At 39.5% G+C, this 17,559-nt stretch overlaps 1 protein-coding gene and 1 long non-coding RNA gene across 6 annotated transcripts in view; one reads left to right on the forward strand and one right to left on the reverse strand.

Annotated features, from left to right (window-relative positions):
- Window positions 1-15,796, forward strand: part of WDR47 (WD repeat domain 47) — a 39,940-nt gene extending 24,144 nt beyond the window's left edge. For 3 of the 4 annotated variants that reach the window (XM_035123205.3, XM_060276686.2, XM_035123209.3), the window contains 10 exons: window positions 913-1,091; window positions 1,448-1,678; window positions 4,285-4,360; window positions 5,881-6,038; window positions 7,962-8,042; window positions 10,412-10,581; window positions 11,702-11,872; window positions 12,179-12,310; window positions 13,554-13,772; window positions 14,275-15,796. In XM_035123205.3, coding sequence (XP_034979096.1) covers window positions 913-1,091; window positions 1,448-1,678; window positions 4,285-4,360; window positions 5,881-6,038; window positions 7,962-8,042; window positions 10,412-10,581; window positions 11,702-11,872; window positions 12,179-12,310; window positions 13,554-13,772; window positions 14,275-14,417 — 1,560 coding nt within the window. In that variant the 3' untranslated portion in view covers window positions 14,418-15,796. The remainder of the gene's footprint in view (window positions 1-912; window positions 1,092-1,447; window positions 1,679-4,284; window positions 4,361-5,880; window positions 6,039-7,961; window positions 8,043-10,411; window positions 10,582-11,701; window positions 11,873-12,178; window positions 12,311-13,553; window positions 13,773-14,274) is intronic. The other variant, XM_035123206.3, reaches the window with a different exon arrangement.
- LOC118088963 (uncharacterized) lies at window positions 7,410-17,497 on the reverse strand. Of its 2 annotated transcripts, XR_015950956.1 has the most exons (4): window positions 17,345-17,497; window positions 13,509-13,736; window positions 12,173-12,389; window positions 7,410-8,023 (listed from the first exon to the last, which is right to left on the reverse strand). It is a non-coding gene; the product is annotated as an uncharacterized LOC118088963 (long non-coding RNA). The 2 variants fall into 2 exon arrangements; XR_009557867.2 differs by lacking the exons at window positions 7,410-8,023; window positions 17,345-17,497 and having other exon boundaries at window positions 12,095-12,389; window positions 13,509-13,648.
- Between the last annotated feature and the right edge of the window lie 62 nt (window positions 17,498-17,559).

Genomic DNA, 17,559 nt, shown 5'->3' on the forward strand with positions numbered 1-17,559 from the left:
AACCTTTTCAGAAGTTCAGCCCTCCACTGAAATCCAGAAAACTTCTCTTCTTTAGAAACTCAGTACTGCTATTTAAAAAATTCCTGCTCTTTTATGAGGGCTGAGATGTGGCACAGCACAGCACAAGAGGGATGTCTTCCTCTCAGTCTTCTTTTTAAAACCAGCCAACCAATGGGGAGCAGGGAGCCACAGAACCAGACAAAGCATCCAATTTGCCTCCATGCTCCAAAGCTAGTTCTGTTTTGGAACTACGTAGCATTAGGACTTCATGCCTGTTGTTTGTTGAAGCTTGCCTGCTCGCAGAACAGAGTGAGATAGAAGTTGTGACTGTGGCATATAAGCAGACCTGCCATTAATTTGGGAAAGAATATAGGACAACATGTGTTCTTGGTATGCTTGGTGAGGTTGCAATGTTCTTTGTAACATTTTTGCAAAATGTTTATTCCCACTCCATTCAGTATCTACCTTTACAAAGCAATAAATTTTAAAATTTGGTCGCCTTGATCAAAATTTTGAGCTGGCAAGTGAACACAAAGTATGTGGCAACAACAAATGTAGAAATGTGTTTCCTTTGTTGTCTAGTCATGGGAGATTTCCATTTAAAATCAAATTATGCATTCTAGAATTTTGTTCATCATTTTTAAAGCCTTTATGTTATGTTGTTGTTTTTTTAAAAAAACACTTTCAGTAAGTTTACAGGCATGTCTGCATGTTTTCCAGGTGAGTCTTTTAGCAGGTAAAAGACAGAATGAGCATACACCACCAAATGTTTAATGCTATGTTACACTTAAGTAAAGAGCCGTTGCTTTTTTTTCCTGCCTCTGGTAATGTAAATTTTTATTGGAGTGGTGATAAAGAACTGTAATGAGAATGGCGATGTCTAAGCTTTTATTTATGTCCAATCTTATTTAGCTTCGTGATTCAGCAGACCAATTTCAGGAATATTACCGACAGCGATTACGATACCAGCAGCACTTAGAACAGAAGGAGCAACAGCGACAACTATATCAGCAAATGTTATTAGAAGGAGGGGTAAACCAGGAGGATGGTTCAGATGCACAGCAAAATCTTACAGAGCAGTTTCTTAACAGGTTGGCTATGATATCTTTGTGGTTTTCAGGCTATGATTTGTTCAATAGCAAAGACTACAATCTTAGCCTTACTCTAGAGTCAATGGAATTTACTTTGAAATAAATGATGACAGTCGCTAAAAAGAATATTTTCAAATCTGATTATAATTTTCAGTATAATTTTGTTATAAAATGACTTTCACAGTAAATTCCCCAGCATCTGCTGATAGGATGTGATGACATTCTTTTTGTATTAATTTGTTGCCTTTCTTAATTCCTATTAACCAAATACCATATTGGTGACAACATTACATTGAATGTAATAGTAATTATGCTTTCATAGCTCTTCGTTTATGTTTTTTTAATGTATTCTGCAGGTCTGTTCAGAAGTTGGGGGAGTTAAATATGGGAATTGACAATCTGGGAAATGATGTGCAAACACTAAACCAGCATTGCAGTGGCAACAAAGGAACTGTATCCATCCTTCCAGATTCTAGTCAGAGAACAGCAAATGCTAATGTACAGTTCAGTACAAGCACACCTCAGAAACTTGGGTCCACTAATCAGATACCCTCTCTTGAAGAATCACCTGTCCATGGAAATAAAATGTAAGTACTTGGAATACTCTTGTGCATGTCAGTGCTACTTCTGAACTAAGATTAATAATATGCAGATCAATTTGATGTGCCACCCTCACAACATATTATGCCTTGCTCAGTCATTTGGTAGAATACTTTGGACTGTATCCAGAGCAGCAGCAGTGGAGTTTCCTCCCTGGTGCAGCAGCACTTACGTTTCCTCTCCTCCTCATCCGCACCACCAAAATCTTCCCTGGAGCTGATCTGGAGGCTGCACACAGGGAGTTGCTGAAGAGAGGAGGGGAACGTTCATTTCTGCTACCCCACATCTCTTGCACCAGCAAAATACGAGTAATGGATATCACCCATCCCAAATTTGGATAATTTTTTTACAAGTAAACATACAAGTAACAAGTGAACATTCATTTCCTGGAGTGTTTTCAGTCTATTTGTGCCAGTTGGAATCCATTCACTGGTTGGCTATGATCTAATCCGGTGATGAGGCAGGAGAACATAGAATTCTGGGAGGTGGGTCTCTCTCTCAGTTTTTTCTCTCCTGCCTGAAGAAGCAGTTTGCAGAGCCTCTTCTCAAAGTCTGTTAGTGGTCAGTATACCTTTCTGTCAGCCTTGCTCTCTCCCTTCAGCAGCCACTCCTCTTTCTCTCTTTTCAACTGTCTGCCCCGATATTGACTGCTTTGGCTTAATCCGTTTTTATTTACCCCTCCTCTAATTTAACGGGCTTTTTTTTCCTCATGCAATTGGTGCCCCATTCCTGACCTGTCTGTTCCCCTGAATAAGAAAAACACACAAAGCCCCACAAAAACCTACTTTCCCCTCCCTGGACTGTTCCGTCAGACAGGGTTAAAAATCATAGTTACATAATCGTCTGTTGGGGCCCACAACAGTTCTAACTGCCACTCACCATATTCAGTAGACTGGGCTTTGTCATCTGCACTGGCTTTCACTGTATTTCTGGACCCGATTCAAGGTGCTGTTGTTAACTTTTTAAATACCTAAATAGCTTGGGGCTAGGCTACCTGAAGGACTGTCCTCTGAAGAGCGGGCAATCTCCAGGTGTGCCCATCAGATGGGGAGAAGTGGGGAGGGAGGGCTTTTTCAGTTGTGGTACATTCAGGGCTGGTGCTAGGGTTTTTTGCGCCCTAGGCGAGATCACCTTCTGGCGCCCCGCCCCCCCAATTAATATAAAATATAAAATAAAATAAAAATAGAAAATAAAATAATAAATAAATAAAAATAGAAAATAGAAAAAAATAAAAATAGAAAATAGAAAAAATAAAATAGTAGAAAAATAAAAATAAAAATAAAACAAAAAACAGCTGAGAGGGCCCTGGGGCCACCTCCACTGCAGCTGTTGAGCGGCTTCAGGCCGCTCTCCGGAGGCACTCACGTGCCTTGGGATAGCGGCCTGAAGCCGCTCAACAGTGACAGGCGCAGTGGAGGCGGCCCCAGGCAGTACCGGTGGGCGGCGGGCAGGCTGGCCAGCATCCCCTCCATTTTGGCGCCCTAGGCAGCTGCCAATTCGCCTAAATAGATGCACCAGCCCTGGGTACATTGGTGCCTTCACCAGAGAAGTTTGTCTGATGTTTGCTTGTGTCTTTGGTGCCAGGTGGGGATCTTTTTAATTATACAGTTTTCGTGTGTATCTGTTTTATACTGAATTTATAATGGTTTTGTGAGCGTTGCATTGATATTTTCTTATGTATTTGGTTCATAACTTTTGTGAACTGTTCAGAGAACTTTGTTGATGAGCAGTACAGAAAAGCATTAATTATTTAGTCTACCTGAACCTATTACTAAAGATAAAATACATAAAACAGAATAAAATACATTACACAGTTATCCGTCAGATAAGAGTTTGCAACCCTGAAGAATTTAACTCATCATCCCCACAAACTTTTCTCCTTAAAATTGCTACAGTGGTACTCTACTTACGAATAACTCTACTTATGAATGTTTCTACTTACGAACCGAGCTCCGTCCGCCATCTTGGATGCAGTTTAGATAGGATTTTTTCTACTTATGAATTTTTAGATAGGGTTGCTTCGACTTATGAATGCATTCCTTTGGGATTCAACTTACATTTTTTTCGACTTACGAATGTGTGTTCGGAACGCATTAAATTCGTAAGTAGAGGTACCACTGTACTTTAAAAGCAAAACAGGCCACTTTTTCAGAGGTCCAGGGGAACTTGTCCCGCCCCCCAAAGTTAGTCAAATACTTAAACTGTTTAATTATATGAACATAGCTGCTTTTAAGTCCTCGTGGCTTGGGCAAACCAGTAAGTAGTGGGCAAGTATTTAGGCAGATTACCTCCATGTGCACAAACTCTCTTCATAGGGCATTCCTCAAGAGTGTCCTTCAATTATGGCAGCACATAAAAATACCTTCAATAATTACTCTAGAATTTGAAGGTGTCAGTTTATTGCTAAATAACCATCAACAGACAATTATATATTTACATTTGTTGCTTGATTTAGAAGAAGAAAGGAAAGGAGAAGAATGGAGGGCAGCACCAAGAAAGCAAGGGGATGAGGAAGCAGAGGAAGGTGACATGGGTGTAAATAACAGGGAAAGTTGCATTTATATTTGAATTTAAATTTTGTGTATCAAAACAGAATACCAGAGCATGGTGCCGTTCCAGCACAACAAGAAGATTCTCCAGGGAATTTAACAAGAGCAAGTGGTGATGAGGTAGGACTCAATAGCATCTTGCATTACAATGAAAAGGCTCAATCCTTTTTAAAAATAAGTTTTATTGTTGTTCTTTTCAAAATGTAAAAAAATGACAGGTAAACAATAAGAAACTGTACAGTGCAATGGTAGAGTACCCCAAAATATAGTCCTAGTTAGTCTTACTACCAATCACTTGGACATCAAGAACAGATATAACTGTGGAATATCTCAAAAAATGACAATCCCATATTTAAGACTCATGCTAGGTACCCTTTCCATAAGGCTTCATGTGTCTCAGAAAATTACTGTTTTTATTCACATAACTAATAAAAGGAAACTAAAATATATTAAAAGTATGTTTTGTAGTACCTGACCTTTTAAATTAGTGTTTTCATTTCGCACAAAAATGTTAAAGCTATACACTAGCTAGAACATGACTGTCTCATGCTTATCCCATGCATTTAAGATGGATGCAACTTGAACTTCTTGTCCAGGCTACCTAAATGCCAGTTTGTATAATCATGTCACTGTTGCAAGATTAGGGCTGGTGCAAATATAGAATTCATTATCATTATTTTTGTAAGTCCACAAATGTCCTAAATGTGAGTTCCTTATCATACTTGTATTCTGCCACATAGTACACACAGGTCCCACTTTCTGAACAGAGTGCAGGGGAGCGTTCACATAATGTGCTTATGATTTCAATTATTTCCTATGGCAACATTTCTAATCTGCGATTTGTCCGTTGTCTGTCCCTCCCTCCCTCCCTCCCTCCCTCCCTCCCTCCCTCCCCATGGTTTCTGCCTGAAACTGCTTCAACTAATCAGCAAAAGCCAAACAAAGGAAAAGTTGATTTGTGCAATATTTCCCCAGTTTGTCCAATCCCTCTCCTTTCCTCCATGGTTTCTGCCCTAAATGGCTGCTGCCAGCCAGCAAAATAAATGCAAGTACTGTAAGGAAGTGTGCAAACTCTGGCTGTTCAGATATCTGAATCAGCTGTTCGTGTAGTGAGGTTTGGGTATACTTTTTGTGTTTAGATAACTGAGATTTCGGATAATGAACATTCCAGTATCAAAACCTGCGTATAGTGTAGTATAGTGTTAACCCAGTGACACAGTACAAGTATTGCAGTGTTTAGAAGCACACCAGCTAAATATCTCATTTACATAGACTCCACCCCAGTGAAGGTGAAAATTTACCCTTAGTTTTTACATCCAGAATTCTAAATGTAGTGTGTTCCCCATGCATCAAAATTGTTGGGGGTAGCATTATATCATAATGTGTTGGAGATGTGGGAAATACTTGGACAACTGTAGAGAGTTTAAGTTTTGGCTTTCAGTACTGACCCTTTCTCAGTTTCACAAATCATGGTTTATGAATCCCTGAACTATTGCCCAAACCAGGTGTTCTTTTCATACTTCTTATGTTGAGTTGATATGCAACCTTTTCCTAATACTAGAATAATATCATGTATGGCATTCTAGTTGTACAGAACTTTGGAGAAATAGTCACTTGTATTGTAACTTTTAACACAACAGGATGACAAATCAAAAAAGCAATTCATTTGTGTCAATACCCTAGAAGATACACAAGCTGTCAGAGCTGTGGCTTTTCATCCAAGTGGCACCCTTTATGCTGTTGGCTCAAATTCTAAAACTTTAAGAGTATGTGCTTATCCAGAACTCCAGGAATCAAGGTATGAGTAATTATTGGTTGTTAATCTCTCTCTCATCAGTTATGTCTGACATTTGTATCCATTTCTGCTCTGCTTTTCTGTCCCTCATTTTCTCCATTTATTTTTTATCATGTCATTGATTATTGTGGAACTTTACCCCTTGAGGGCTACAAAAATATTAGTCTAGGTATTTCACACAAATAGGGCTACTCTTAAAAATGTTAAACTCTCTTATATTAATAGAATATCAGTATTCTAGAACTTCATTTTTGGAAAGCAATCTGAATTGCAGGTGGCACAATTTTTGACCCATTATTCTCCTTACATTTTTATAAGCATGGTTAGGAAATTTAAGGCAGACAAAACATTCACACTGTTCTCAAGATGATTTTAGTACGAATGCTAAACCGGAAGACGGTTACTGTTGTGCCATTGCTGAGAAGTTACGTATGTTTTGCTGTTGATATTGAAGTGAAAGCTTACAGTGAAAATAAAGTTTTCTCCCTGCCCAACTTTTTATGTATGAACTTGGGGCTGCTGTCCCTGCACTTGTTGCTCACCAACCCCTGCCAAATAAATCCCTTTATGCCTTATCCAACCTCCCCCCTCCCAATCCCCTCACAGCTCCTTCAGATCAATGTCTATTCCAGGCATTCCCAACCTTCAGCCCTCCAGATGTTTTGGACTACAATTCCCATCATACCTGACCACTGGTTGTTAGCTAGGGATCATGGGAGTTGTAGGCCAAAACATCTGGAGGACCGCAGGTTGGGGATGCCTGGTCTATTCCCTCACAGCTCCTCTGTGCCCTCCAACCGTGCTTTATTCAAACCTTTGCTGTTGTTTAAATCTGTCATCTCTTTGCTCCCCTCTCTTGCAAATTTAGGGTTGTGATGGTTACATATCCTCCAATGGGGACTGCACGGTGACAACCTTACATTTTTATGGACATAGAAAAATGGAGGTTGCCAGTGGCAATCTTAAATATTCTGATGTATAGGAAGCAGAACAAGCAGAAACAAAAGTGTTTAAAAAAGAATTCCAACAAATTCCTACCTGAATAACTACCCTAAGGTGAACTTCTTGACCAGGCATCCCCAAACTTCGGCCCTCCAGATGTTTTGGACTACAATTCCCATCATCCCTGACCACTGGTCCTCTTAGCTAGGGATCATGGGAGTTGTAGGCCAAAACATCTGGAGGGCCAAAGTTTGGGAATGCCTGTTCTTGACTATCCAACTATGGTTAGCAAACAAACAAACAAACAAACAAACAATAAATGCCAAATAGAATAGATAGAAGCATAGCTGCCAAGTTTTCGCTTTTCTCGCGAGGAAGCCTATTCAGCATAAGGGAAAATCCCTGTAAAAAAGGGATAACTTGGCACCTATGGATAGAAGTTACTTGATTATTTACAGGATTTTTGTGAGGTTCACTGTAGGTCATAGTAATATCAATTACTATGCATTGGTGAACAGTAGCAAGTTCTAATATTAGTGAGCTTGGCAAGCCGTTTCACTGAAATTGGTGAAATTACTTGAAATTGTTTTTGGACCCATGCTATTTCACTTTTGCTCAAACATCTGAGTAAAACAAGAAACAATATGAAGTAGTTTGAACTCCTCCATATATCATGCTTAGCTTTCTCACCTCTGTGGACTTGTGTGGCTGCAAGCATGGCAAATGGGAGCAAATGTCGGTAGCAAACGCTGTAGTAGGATGGGATGTTTGTTCAGTGAGTTGGTTCTTTGGATTATAAAATGTTGCTGAGTATAGTGCTGCTGTTGTTTTAAATGTGACCCATCACAAGCCAACCTTCACCTTGTGAAATTTAAAAAGCCATAAATATGTTACTCTTACAGAATACAGTATATATATATATATTGTGTGTGTGTGTGTGTGTGTTTAGTCTCTTTATAACTTGTTTGCTTATATGCTGTTTAGCTCCTCCTCTGCTGTTCCTCGAAAACTGGTATTTGACTTAGGCAGATCTTCGCAGTCTTCCTCTGTAAAGATGACAACAAAGTAACTAGTAAATTTACAGTATTTCCTCTTACAAACACTTTGGAGTTGCCAGATCATTTGGCTTTGTTTCTTTTGGCTTTGTATTATGTGCCTGCTCCATAACTACTGGAATATACCACTTTCTCCATATTTTTTACTCCTCTGCTTTCACTCTTCATACAACAGCCTCACTTTACAGCTTGTGCAGCATGACCTTTTTTTAAAAAAAAATCTGCTATCACTAAAAGCTTCTTGGTTCTATTAGCTTTCAGTTGCCTTATTAGCATCTTGCTTTTATTTGAACTGCCCAATAGCAAAATATTTACATGATTCCACTGCTTTTACAGTTTCTTCTTTTGCGTGTAAGTAATGATTGTTAATCAGCTGTTTTCTTGCATCTTTAATAAACAATGGTTAAATTAAGATAGAGAAGAAAAATAACGGCAGGCAGATTATTATTTCTGTTACCTTTTTAACTAAGAACTGTAAAGTATTCTTGCAATTTCCAAGATACAAGATTTTTGCACATGAAATACTACAATAGAAATGGAAATTGGTATGTGACTGTATCTGAAAATCATGAAATCTGGTTTCTTCTCTTACAATATTACCTGAAGTCTTTAGTTTTCCATTGATTTTTTTGCCTTTACAATGCTTAAAGTGTTATATTAAAAGTGGCTAATTCATTTTAGGAAAGTGAAAGTTGTGGTATTCCTGCTCTTCAGGCATGCACATTCAGTAGTAACAAAACGTATTGTGGTGGGGAACTATAGGGGTTTAATGTGCTAGCTCCATCCTCAATATCCTTATCATCTTGTTTGAGTTGGAAGGTGACTGTTTGAAGTAGAGAACCTTCTGTACCCATGAAGGGTCAGGGGGTGGAGCTTGCACACTCATTCCCATGCCCCCCTTCTTGGTTTGTTTTTGCTTATTGTTATTATCTTGTTAACTTTTCCATTAATGCAATGGTCAAGATCTGAAGATACCAATAGTCTTGCAAGTCTCCTGTAGCTGTCTTCCAATGTTTGTCATGCCCCCAAATGTTCCGAAAGTCACTCACCCCTCTTGGTACAGCAGCATTGCAGGACAGCAGAGGCTTCACTGGAACCCCAATGTGGGAACTGGAACTGCCCGTGCCCTTCCTGATAGGTGGGCAGGGGGGCAGAAGCCCCCCCCCACCTATCAAGAACCGGATCCTAGCCTGCACTCTGCTTTGGCAAATGGGATTCTCTTTGTTCAGTTAATGCTGAATGTGCACATCTGAAGGGGACTCCTGTAATCTGAAAACAAAATGGCTTGGCTTTAGCTGCGGTAGTGCCAGAAGCAGTCTGTTGTGTTTTAATTAAATTCTGATTTAATTATGTTCTGTTGTCTCAGCTGAACTTCTGGTAGGCAGGTGCATTGGTGAGGGAAATGATTTTACAAGTTTAAAAGTATGAATTTCACTGCATTCTGCTAAAGGCAAAACTAGATTAGTGATTAGAGATTGATGATCAGATCTCTCAGGTTCTCTTAAGAACAGAGTGTTGGGATCTCATATAGGACAAGGACAGTGGTATTGGGCAGAAGTTACCTTGTTCCCACCAGACCATTTATTTATTGTGTGTTTTATTTAAAATGTATTTCTATTAATTTAAATGTTTTCTAAAGGTTGAAGAAGGGACGTGGGTGGCACTGTGGTCTAAACCACTGAGCCTAGGGCTTGCCGATTGGAAGGTCGGCGGTTTGAATACCTGCAACGGGGTGAGCTCCCGTTGCTTGGTCCCAGCTCCTGCCCACCTAGCAGTTCGAAAGCACGTCAAAGTGCAAGTAGATAACTAGGTACTGCTCCAGCGGGAAGGTAAAACTGTGTCTCTGTGCGCTGCTCTGGTTCACCAGAAAGCGGCTTAGTCATGCTGGCTACATGACCCGGAAGCTGTACACCAGCTCCCTCCGCCAGCAAAGCGAGATGAGCACCGCAACCCCAGAGTCGTTTGCGACTGGACTTAACTGTCAGGGGTCCTTTAACTTTACCTTTTTAAAGGTTGGAGAAGGACCTTAGCCCAGTGGCAGAGCATCTGCCTTGCTGCAGAAGGTTCTAGTAAGAGCTGGGCAGCTGTGGTTTTTTAAAAAGCACTTTACAGCTCATTAAAACAATATAAGCCTTTTGAAGGTGGCTTTTTGAACAGACTTTCCTTAAAACTGCATCACTTTAGAAGAGGGACCCTTTATATTTCATATTTTTAATACAAAAGAAATGATAATTAATTTTAAATGCAGTTATGTCATTTTAAAATATTTGCTAATTACTCTATCCTTCCAAAAGAGTAGAATTGTTAGCCTTTTGTTACAGACCCTGTCCAGACATGAAAAAAGCACAAAATCATCTTACTTTCATTTGCCCCTCCTAGTGATAGTAACACTTCTAAGCAGCCCGTGGTACGTTTCAAAAGGAACAAACATCACAAAGGATCAATCTATTGTGTGGCCTGGAGTCCCTGTGGACAGTTGCTGGCAACTGGTTCCAATGACAAATATGTTAAAGTGCTACCTTTCAATGGAGACACCTGCAATGCAACAGGTAAGTAGAAACTGTTGTTACAACTACTTGAAACAATTGACTTTTTATTCACTTAAGAGCATATAATTGCATTGTTCAGGGGATAAGAAAGCTTAAAAAAAATATAAGAATCTTAGCTCTAAATCTTTGGATTTTTTTTTAACCAGACCAGTTGTAGTAGTATAAATGTAAACTATTGTTACTGTTACATACTGTCCCATCTACGTACATGAAGGCAAAACAAAAAAATAAAAAATCTCTTCCAGTAGCACCTTAGAGACCAAGTTTGTCATAGGTATGAGCTTTCGTGTGCATGCATACTTCTTCAGATACACTGACACAAAAGTCCCCAGACCCTTATGTATAGTCAGAGGGTGGGGAGGGGTATTACTCAGAAGGGTGGTGGGAATGGGTGATTGGCTGATAGGAGTGGTAAACCTGTTAACGACTGCAATGGGTCTTGCAGGAAAAAGCAAGGGGTGAGATGGCTAAAGAAAGCTTTATCATGTATAATGAGATAAGAATCCAATGTCTTTATTCAGACCAGGTCTCTCCATGGTTTTAAGCTTGGTAATGAGTTGCAATTCAGCAACTTCTCTTTCCAGTCTGTTTCCGAATTTTTTCTGCAATAAGACAGCTACTTTGAGATCTTGTATAGAATGTCCTGGAAGATCGAAGTGTTCTCCTACTGGTTTCTCTGTCTTGTGATTCCTGATGTCAGATTTATGTCCATTTATCCTTTGGCGTAGGGTTTGGCCTGTTTGTCAGCTCTCTACCGGTATATTGGACAAACAGGCCAAACCCTACGCCAAAGGATAAATGATAAATCTGACATCAGGAATCACAAGACAGAGATTAGACCAATGTCAGACCAACACAGCTACCTACCTGTAACAAGTACATGAAGGCAGTAATTCTGCAGTACGGTATGTTTCAACCCAATACCAGATTGGCACAATTGTTCTATGTTTGGGTGATTGAGAAAGGTGAGGGTTTTGTTTTGTTTTTGCAAACAGTTTGGTTAGACTGTGCTATGTTTTAACATTAAGTAGTGTCCTGAATGGTTATAAAACTCCCAATTTTCAGTGTGTGTGTGTGTTTGTATGTGATAATTGTTCACTCTGTTCTCCATCTATTTTAGGGCCAGATTTGGAATTCAGCATGCATGATGGAACCATTAGGGATCTAGCTTTTATGGAAGGTCCTGAAAGTGGTGGTGCCATTTTAATAAGTGCTGGAGCTGGGGACTGTAATATTTATACGACAGACTGCCAGCGAGGGCAAGGCCTCCATGCTTTGAGTGGTCATACTGGTACGTTTCTGGTCAAGCTTTGGTAGCCTTTGGTCTCAGCCAGTTTTACTATCTGTTGTAACAGCAGTGTGTGTTGCTGGATTAATGAGCCATTTTAATAAAGTTTAAAATTGTACACTTTACTGTGTAAATTCACAAATTTTGGCAAAACTTCCCTTGTATGTAGAACTTGCCAATTCTCTTACTTGTATGACAAAAGTGCATTTTGCTGACAAACGTGCATTCCTGGGTAGTATATCAATAATTTTAATCATCAATACAATATCAATATTTGTATTAATACAAATCAAAATTCCTTACATGCAGGTCACATTTTAGCACTTTATACATGGAGTGGATGGATGATAGCATCTGGCTCCCAAGACAAGACCGTACGATTCTGGGATCTCAGAGTACCTAGTTGTGTCCGCGTTGTTGGAACAACATTTCATGGAACTGGTAAGGTTATTGATGATGAAGCCAAGAAAAAATCCTTACCATGGTTGGCCAGTAGAGTTGCTGCTTGGAAAATAGAGTTCTGTGCATAAATATTTGAAAAAAAATTCACATAAATTAACTTATGTTCACAAGGTATAAGGGCCCATTTCAGTAATAGCACCCTGGATATAGAAAACACGGAGGTGCGGCTGTGCCACTTTTCAGCTTTAGGTGCCAGCTGTAAACCCTCCTTTTCAATCAGACATTTTGGTGTAGGGGAATGCCCTCTATAAAACTTTCACACATTATAATTTACTATGTTGCTGATTTAATTTTTTTAACTATTGACTGCTGCATGTGTTGTTGTAACCCACCCTATTGTCTTTGGATGAAGAGAGGGACATCAGATTTTAAAATGAGTAAGTGCAAAGGCTAGTAATCCTTCTAAAATTCATCTGATACCTTTTATCAGGAAAATAAAGAAGAGAAGAAGAGTTTGGATTTGATATCCCGCTTTATCACTACCCAAAGGAGTCTCAAAGCGGCTAACATTCTCCTTTCCCTTCCTCCCCCACAACAGACACCCTGTGAGGTGGGTGGGGCTGAGAGACTTCAGAGAAGTGTGACTAGCCCAAGTTCACCCAGCAGCTGCATGTGGAGGAGCAGAGACACGAACCCGGTTCCCCAGATTAGGAGTCTACCACTCTTAACCACTACACCACACTGGCTCTGATTGCCAGCTTTTAAGGATCCATGGGGTTAGGTCCATTTCCTGTCTCATACTGGTATTGAAAATTGTTTTTTAACATACAGAAGAACTTGCTTGAAACATTAACCATTGCAGATCTGCAATGATAAACAACCATATCTGCAGTATTTATCTAAAATTAACAGTACAAGCAAACAATTAAGTGATAGTACAGTTAAAAAGATTTATTAATATAATATCATCTATGTACATGTGGTCCCCCCCGCAAAGGAACAGGTATGGAAAGCCCCTGCCCCAAGGGACTTAGAACCTATAATAAACGTAGGGAAACAGAAGAAAAGGCAGGCATGCACAGGCAGGGGAAGAATAATGCTTTGGCTTAGTTACAGCTCCCCTGGTCCCTATGCTGAATTGTATCAGATGCCTGGAAATGCATCTACCTTTATTCTGATCTATATTTTATAATGACTTCATAAAAAATCTTTATTGTAAACAACACACATACATTACCTAGAGAAATGGTACTGATTTCATTTATGGGATTTCTCCTTGCAGGCAGTGCTGTGGCATCAGTAGCTGTAGATCCTAGTGGTCGTCTTCTAGCTACAGGCCAGGAGGATTCCAGCTGTATGCTGTATGATATTCGTGGAGGGCGAATGGTGCAGAGTTACCATCCTCATTCCAGTGATGTCCGTTCTGTCCGCTTTTCCCCTGGGGCTCATTACCTTCTCACGGGTTCTTATGATATGAAAATAAAAGTGACAGACTTGCAAGGTAATTTAACTGCTAAATCAGCAATGAAATAACAGGGAGTTTTCATTTTTCAGATAATTTCATGGATTACCAGAAGGCAGAGAAAGAAATAGCATGGGTAGCTGCTGCTTTAAACTTTACTACTTCCAAAAAGTATGAAGTGGGATTTGTGAGCAAGATCTGTTTGCCTCAGAAGGCTTCTGAAGCCCAAGGTGGTTGTTACTATTGAGACCTGCAAGTTCTTTACACATTGGAATTATGCCGAATTACTTGGGAGTAAGTTCCCCTCAATTCAGGAGACATGTGTAGCCTTGTGCTGTAAAGGTAGAAATGGGGAAAGAAGAACAAATCACCTGTGCTGCTTCTTTCACTTCCCCTTGGCAGCATATGAACCAACCTTCATGAATTACTGAGTTATCAGGATACGATGTAAAAGTTGTTGTAAATGCAATCTAAAGTGAAGTGAATAGTGATTCTGTAAAAAGTTCATGTAAACAATAATAATTCTATTTCTTTTTCACAGGGGACCTTACCAAGCAGCTCCCAACTATGGTGGTAGGGGAGCATAAAGACAAAGTGATTCAGTGCAGATGGCATACACAAGATCTTTCCTTCTTGTCATCTTCTGCAGACAGAACTGTAAAACTCTGGACCTATAATGGCTAAAGTGTAGTTTTTAAGCCTACAGATAAAGCACACACATTTAAGACTATTGGAACATTCAATTAGGCATTAAAAAGAGCAGCATTTGATCAGGAAAGCATCTCATGGAGAAGAGATGTTTCCCTTCAGTTACCTGATTGCTAGGAGGTGTTGGTGTGTGATAGTATTATTGTTCAGTGCTTTCCATGTGATCTCATGCTGCTGTGACCTATCGTAGTCTTGTTGCCGAAGTCTGTTGAACAAGCTCTTGCAATGTCAATGTGCACTCCAAAAGACTAATTATGTGTTTACAGTTTAGTGTTTATTGCATTCTCTGGTCTTTGCCTCTATGACTATTTTTTCCCCTACAGGAATAAAAACCGATTCATAATTAACTCAAGTTCATATGAAATATCGCTAGGTCCACACAAAATAGATTTTTTGAAAACAACTAGTTTTGCTGTATTCTACACCATTGCTTACATCACATCTTAACTAGTGGTCAAATTTGTTTTGCATCAAAATTTCATGTTTTGATTTTAGTATCTATAATTATGAACTTTAAAGGTGGTTAGGTAGTGGCTGACTCTTGATCACAGTCCATTAGGTATAATATGTTGGTTTTTAACTGGGATTGATTGTTTTTATTGGATGTTCTACACTCTTAAGCTTTAGGTGGGAAAAAAGCCTATTGGTTTGCTGAAGAGATGTTAAAACTTTTGAATGCAACAAAATACCTCTTTGTAAGGTACCATAGGAAAGAAAGCATGCAGTTGGATATGGTTAGTAACAGTAATTTTAATAACTACAGCCACGATCCCTCAAACCCTCATACACATATGAGAGAAAACTATGCAGCTAGGAATTTCTCTGAAGTTTCTATCAGAACAGATTGTATTGCTGAAGATTTTAATATATATGAAACTGAGAAGTAGCTTGCTATTGTAACTGTGCAAATGACTATGATGAAATCTTCAAAGCAACCTCTGGCTGCACATGCTGTTTCTCTTGTGTGTGCATGTAGAGTACCATATTAAAGGCAACAGCATGGCTTGAAATGCCAAGTCTGCATGATAATGTAAAAGTAAATGATTTCCCAGTTCAGAGGCTTATTTGAATTTTTTTAAAAAATTTCTTGCACTGTCTATATAATACAGAATTACAAATTTATTTCTAAATATCTTTAGAGTATTATGTTTTATGTATTGTTTATATTTTCATATTGTACAGTTATGCTTTTAAATTAAATTCTTAAATATTTAGGTTATTTATTTTAAGTACAGTTAAGATTTGGTTCTTAAATTATGTGCACTGTAGCAAGACCTTTTTAACTATCATAAAAAGTTGAGGTTACCATAGAAATGTATATGTGCTTTAAACTCAATAAAGACTTTGACACCCAATAGGGAGAAATTATTTGGGCATTTCTATGCTCAAAGATGTCATACATTAATTATTATATGTTGCACTAAGGATGTTGTTCTAAAACAAGGAATGGGAAAATTTTAAAAATATTGCTCCTGATCTCAATTAAGGTAAATGTGTTTTCAATTAGTCTTGTGCATGTGGCTACTCCTCTTTCAGGGCTTTCTAGATTGCCAACTCAATGAGTGTGCTTGGGTGGCTTTCCTTCAGGCAGGGAGGAAAATACCCACATATTCCAGAGGTCTTAATGCCTATTTCAAAGTGGGCAAGGGCCATTCTAAAAGAACAAGGGAGGTGTTTATGGTGAGCTCCCACACCTTTTTTCCTAGAAAAATAGCAATATTAACTGACAGTTCCTGATTTTTTCAGCTTGTCTGAAAATCTGAACTTGTCCAATAATATTAACGTACAAATTACAACCACAGTTATAATTTGGTACAACACACAGGTACCAAAGTTCCCGTGGGAGATATTGTATAGGTGTGTATAGAAAAAGCATAAGAAACCCTATCGAAGGGAGGGATTTCCAGTGTGTATCACCTAACCATACCCACCTTTGTGGATGGCAGGATCTATAATGCATGTGGATTGAAAGCAGCGAGTTGTAAACAAGTATGCATAATACCTTATTCAGATACCTGTATATGGTTTCACACTTTCAACAGGTAAGTGTGTATGCAGCTTAAGTCTCGGGTTACTTAACCTTCCAAAACAAAACAAATATTTGCAACAAGGCAGTAGGAACATACACTGGCAAAGGCATGCACTTCCCTGACAAATAGATCATTAACAGGAAAATTCAGGAGCTAAACCTGAAATTTTCTTAATCATTTAACATATATTTGCATGCTGCTGTTGTGACCCAACTTAGATCAGGCTGCAACTCTCCCAATCCACTAGTTGGAAAACCAGTGCATGACAGGATTTGTTGTTGTTGTTTAGTCGTTTAGTCATGTCCAACTCTTCATGACCCCATGGACCAGAGCACACCGGGCACTCCTGTCATCCACTGCCTCCCGCAGTTTGGTCAAATTCATGTAGGGGGGTGCCTAAAATCTTGGCTGGTCTATCTAAAAGTTATACTATAAAGGCAATACACTTAAAAACAAACAAACTATACAGCTTAAATGAAGCTTGAGGATGTGACAATAGAGGGAAGTTAAATAATTACTATCAGTGGGTACTTCTAAATTAAAGCGGCTTCCCGCCAAAGAGGACAGGGCTACTACACTTTTCGGCCGTTTTGTAGTATTGTACACCAGCTGCAATTCCGCCCGGGTTTCGCAGAACCATGGAGTTGTAAGGGACCCTCAGGACCAACCCCCTAGTACAATGTAGGTACAGTATCTCAACAAGCGGTTTCCCAGAATCCCATCCAATATGAAACCACACCGGACCCTGCTTAGTTTTGCAAATAGGCTAAGCAGTGTTATTGCAGTCGGACACGACTAAACGACTAAACAATAACCAGTAAAACCTAACAGTTTAAGAACAAAAGCACTCTAAATCGAAATAAGATGCAGTACCTTTGCTTTTGCACTCTGGCTAGAACTGCCCTCTCTTTTGCAGCACAACCCCGCGCGCGTAAAGGCAAGAAAGCCCTGCCGACCTAAACGGTGGAAACTTAAGTATCCCAACCTCGCCGCCGCCCTATCACGCGGCTAGTATCAGAGCGCCCGCAGCAGGCGAGCCAAGTCGACCGCCGATCGAGAGGCGCAAGCTAAGGAAGCCGCCGAGCGCT

Source organism: Zootoca vivipara, chromosome 7 (assembly GCF_965207765.1).
Source record: "Zootoca vivipara chromosome 7, rZooViv2.hap1.1, whole genome shotgun sequence".
NCBI lineage: Eukaryota > Metazoa > Chordata > Lepidosauria > Squamata > Lacertidae > Zootoca > Zootoca vivipara.